Consider the following 4,769-nt stretch of genomic DNA (forward strand, 5'->3'; position numbering starts at 1 on the left):
GGCGTATGAGCACGCGAGGCGGCTCCCCGTTAGTGGCATGGGTGTGAAGGACTTGGTATGATTCATAACCTCAACTTATTCATCCGATGTTTGCACATATGTTTATCGTTGTTGTCTCGCTTTGCTCTAGGTGTGGCGAGCTTTGGAATTCTACAAAGCCAACAATGGAGAGAAGACATTTGCCTTCCCTCATTGTTGGAAGGAACTCCACGGCACCCCCAAGTTCCGGGAGGGGTACGAGGGCTACATGGCGACCTTGGATCGGCAACAATCCCGCCAAAGATGCCACGGTCATTGACCTTGATGGTGGGCAGCCTTGCGGTAGCTCCGCTTCTCGTGCAAGTCGTCCACGCGGCCACAAGGCAACCAAAGCCGACATGAAGCGTTATGCGTCGTCCATGCTATTGTATGGCACTTTGAAGGAGATGCATGCGGACGAGAGAGGTGTCCACGGACAAGAGGGATGAGAGGAGGCGCCGGGAGAAAGAAGAGGACAGGGAAGAAATTCTTTGATGTCCAGCAGAAGAAGCTTGAGATTGAAGAGGTCAAGGCCAAGACCAAAGCTAAAGAACTTGAGCTCAAAGAGAGAGAACTTGAGCTCATAGCAATGGCAAGGGCCAAAGAGGTGGAACTGAAGGCGAAGGAAGTTGAGCTCAAACGCCAAGCCGAGGACAACCTCATCATGAACGCCGACTTGACCAACATGAGTGAGGCGAAGAGAGCTTGGTTCAAGAAGAGACATAAGGAGATCCTCGAGCGCCCAAATTGAGTTAGACAATCTCAATTGTAATTTTTATATTTTTCTCAAACTATGGCACATTTTATTTGATTTATCATGGTACATTTGATAATATTTTATGGTATTTGATAATATTTTATGTTTATTATATATTATTCTATGTTTACGAGATATTATTATATATCAAACCGGATTCTGTGGCCAGAGGACCTATTTTCCAAAGAAATAGGCCAAATGGCCAAATGGCCAAATGGGTGGCCGCTGCGTTGGGCGCAGCACGCGACCCAAACGGACGCGCGGACGCGGGGCTCCGTTCGCGCGTCCGCTCGGGCACGCAAACGGCCCAAAACGGACGGCCCAGCGCGTCCGTTTGGGTCGCCCGGTTGGAGATGCCCTTAGGGCATCTCCAACGGGGCGACCCATCCCGCGCCCGCGCGTCCGGATGGGTCCAGCCGGACAAAAACCCGGTCCAACGCGGGGACGCACCGCAAAAGCGGACGGCCGCGGCGCCGGAACGACGCAAACCCGGCCCAAATCTGGGCCGGGTTTGCGTGGCCGCGGATGGCACGCGGCGTCCTCGCGTGTCCGCCCTGTCCGCGTGGCTGGCCCACCTGTCGGTGCCCCAGTCCTATTAAATGTGGACTGGGGAAGGGGACGGTCCCTATCCAGTCCCCACTTTCCACTCCGGCCGCACGCGCGAGCTCGAAGCTTCCGCGCCGCCATGGCCCCGAAGCGCGAGTTCGAGCCTTCCGCCAACGACCACGAGGCCGGCAGCAGCCGGCAAGTCGCGCCGCCGGCGTTCGCAATGGGGCCGCCGGCGCCTCCCAGACGCGAGCGGATCTACGTCACCGTAGCGGTGGCGCAGATGTTCTGGGACGCCGGCGTCCCAATGCCGTGGGGGACGTGCACCTCCCCACGGCCGGCACCCGAGCCCGGATCGGGTTCCGGTGCCGCCCATCCCGGCGTCAGGCCGCGCCCGCTACGCCGAGATCCGGAGGCGCCGCGCTCAGCTGCCGGCGGACCTCCGGCAGGACCCCGCGTACGGCGACGCAAGTCCCAACTGGGACTTGTGGTTCGAGGTGGAGCACGATGCGCGGCGGCGCACATGCTTCACATCCGCGACGGCGCGGCCTCGCGCGCAGCCAGGCACAGCTGCTAGGCGGGCTGGCCGCCGCCCCGGCGGCCTTTGCATCAACGAGCCCGCGCCCCAGCCCCAGCCGCAGCCGCAGCCCCAGGAGGAGGAGAACGACCCGGAGCTGCAGGCGGCGCTCGCGGCGTCCCGCGAGCAGCAGGACCTCGACGAGCTGGCCAAATGGCCGCTCCTCGCCGAGACGCTGCGCACCTCCGTGCTGGAGGAGGCGGCCAGGAAGGCCCAGGAGGACGCCCAGGCGGACGCGTGGGCCTTCCTCGAGCTGGCGCGCCGTCAGGAGGAGGCTACGCGTCAGGCGGCGCTCCGGGAGGAGGAGGAGCGCCGGGCCGCGCGCCTGGCGGAGGAGGAGCGCCTGGCCACGCAGGCCGCAGCGGAGGAGCAGCTCCGACAGGAGTCCGCGCGGAGGGCACGGCTGCGCAGGCCGGCGAGCCCGCCGAACGCGCACTCCGCCTGGGAAAGGGCGCAGTGGGACCCCTGGCCGGAGTCCCCGGTGCCCTCCGGCGTGTCGAGCCGGAACAGCGCGTCGCCGCCGGGGGCGTCGTCGTCATCGACGCCGACGATGACGAGTACTACTGGGGGTAGTACTGCCGGCGGCCACCGCGTGCTCGCAAACCCTGGCTAGGGTTTGCTTTTTTTTAGTTTAAAGCCATATATGGCTTTCTTTTGTGTAAAATTTGCCCAAAATAGGGCTAAGTTTAATGACCAACTACTTTAAATTTATGTTTTGTTCTTTTCCTTTTTTATTTTCATTTTTGTTTTATTTTATTACCAATGCGCTGCGTCCGCGCGTTGGGCGCAGCGTGCGACCCAAACGGACACGCGGACGCGGGGCGCTGTCCGGGTGTCCGTTCGGCCACGCAAACGGCCCAAAACGGACGGCCCAGCGCGTCCGTTTGGGTCGCCCGGTTGGAGATGCCCTTAATGAACGCATTTTGGAAGGGGGCAATAAGGTTGTTCATGTGGGGCTGGAGTCTGACGGCCAACAAATTTTGCAATAAGCTTCCCAAATCTATGCACGAGACTGATCTATCGAAGCATGGCAATACTCGAGTTCCACTCCACCTCTTCTTCAGCAACGAATTCAACCGAAATGAGGGGTAGAGGAATCTCCTTGTGGATCGGTACGTTAGAGGAAAAATGCGGGGAAATTTTTTTTTGTTTGAACAAGCTGCGGGGAAATGATAGGGGCTCCTCTCGCACTTGGCAGTTAGACTGTTGGCTTTGAGTGGCTTAGCAGCAATAACCTGGCAGGGGATTCAGAGATACCCCCGCCATACATATCTTGTACGCCAAACCATACGACGATTATTTGCTATACAATATTATACCCGTAGGCTATCTTTCAGATAATCCACAGAGGTAGCCCAACCCTTTCTGAACGGAACGGGAGATTGAGACGAAAAAGATGAAATTAGCAGTACTCGTTTAGTCATTTAGCTAAGCGTAACGCAGTCACCTAGCAGCTAGCAGGGACCATTATATATTACAGCTCCATTATGTACTTCATCGTTCCACACGATACACTCTACAATGGCGTTCACGACGATGGCACCAACGTCTCGCATCCTCTTCCTCGTTTCTCTGACCCTCGCCCTGGCAACCGCGCCGGCCGCCGCGCGGAGCAAGCAGATCCACCTGCACTTCTACATGCACGACATCACCGGCGGGCCGGGCCAGACGGCGATGCAGCTCGTGAAGGGTCCCGGCCCGGCGCACCCGTCCCCGTACATGCCGGGCGCGTACTTCGGGGACACGACGGTGATGGACGACGCGCTGACGGAGGGCCCCGACGCGGCGTCGAGGGCCGTCGGGCGCGCCCAGGGCTCGTACATGCTGGCGTGCCTCAAGGAGCCCGCGCTGATGGTGTCCATGACCGTGGCGCTCACGGGCGGCGCCTACAACGGCAGCACCATCGCCGTGGTGGGCCGGGACGACGTCTCCGCGGCGGTCAGGGAGCTCGCCGTCACCGGCGGCACGGGCGCGTTCCGGAAGGCCACGGGGCACGTCCTGTGGCGGACGGCCAAGGTGGAGTCGCGGGACCACATTGTGCTGGAGCTCGACGTCTACGCGACCGTGCCGGGCGCCGCTGCTGCGAGCGACGGGCAGCGTCAGGCCGGCGTCATGAACACTACGGAGTGAAGGTTAAGCTGGGTTCGAAGCAGTTCTTATCAGTGGAATGTTCCGCTACGTTCGTTCTTCGTGATTTCCACGCATATTATTTTGAATTATATTGCTTTCAGCTCCGATTTCCAAGTAAATATGAAGGCAGCGCAATTAAATTGAAATGAAGACATGTCTCTAGAATGTAAATGACGTGCCTCATTCGGTAGATGTGCTAGCAACTCCGTTACATGTTTACTCCAAAAGCATATACCCGTCCCACCAAAAATATCTCAACTTTGCTAAGATTTCGATGTATCTACCTATTATATAGTGTCTAAAAACATTTAAACTTTGATAAAGTTGAGACAATTTTGGTGGGACGGAGGGAGTAAAATGGCATGAAAAAAGGTTCTATATATTGTGTCCATGTATTTCATGGAATTTTAGTCGAAGGAGATTTTTACTCCCTCTTTCCATGAAATGCATCCTAGTTACAGTCTTAAGAGCATTTCTAGTAGAGCTCGTATTTCTCCGAACCGAAAACACAGAGTTCGGTCTCCCCAACTGTTCAGTTTAGATAGTTTTAATCACCGCGCAGATTAGAAACCGAATTCACGCGTTGGTTGAATGTGGCCCTCCGCACGCGTTGGTTGTGGCTGCAGCGTTCAGACGGATCCAAGCCGTGGCTTGGGCTCGACGTGAAGGTCAGTGGCGAGGCTCGTGCCTTGTTTGATGCTTCGGTTTCCATTGAGGTTGGGGATGGAGCATCCGCCCTTT

General features: G+C 57.6%; 1 protein-coding gene across 1 annotated transcript; it reads left to right on the forward strand.

Moving 5' to 3' along the window:
- The first annotated feature begins 282 nt into the window (after positions 1 to 282).
- LOC124689978 (dirigent protein 1-like) lies at positions 283 to 4,028 on the forward strand. The gene is made up of 3 exons (XM_047223429.1): positions 283 to 318; positions 3,236 to 3,248; positions 3,379 to 4,028. The coding sequence occupies exons 1-3, from the start codon at positions 283 to 285 to the stop codon at positions 4,026 to 4,028; spliced, it is 699 nt and encodes a 232-aa protein (XP_047079385.1).
- Positions 4,029 to 4,769: the final 741 nt, after the last annotated feature.

Source organism: Lolium rigidum, chromosome 2 (assembly GCF_022539505.1).
Source record: "Lolium rigidum isolate FL_2022 chromosome 2, APGP_CSIRO_Lrig_0.1, whole genome shotgun sequence".
Lineage (NCBI taxonomy): Eukaryota > Viridiplantae > Streptophyta > Magnoliopsida > Poales > Poaceae > Lolium > Lolium rigidum.

Excerpts from the sequence above, each read along its gene's own strand:
- LOC124689978 (XM_047223429.1), top strand. The coding sequence starts at position 283 with ATGCCACGGTCATTGACCTTGATGGTGGGCAGCCTT.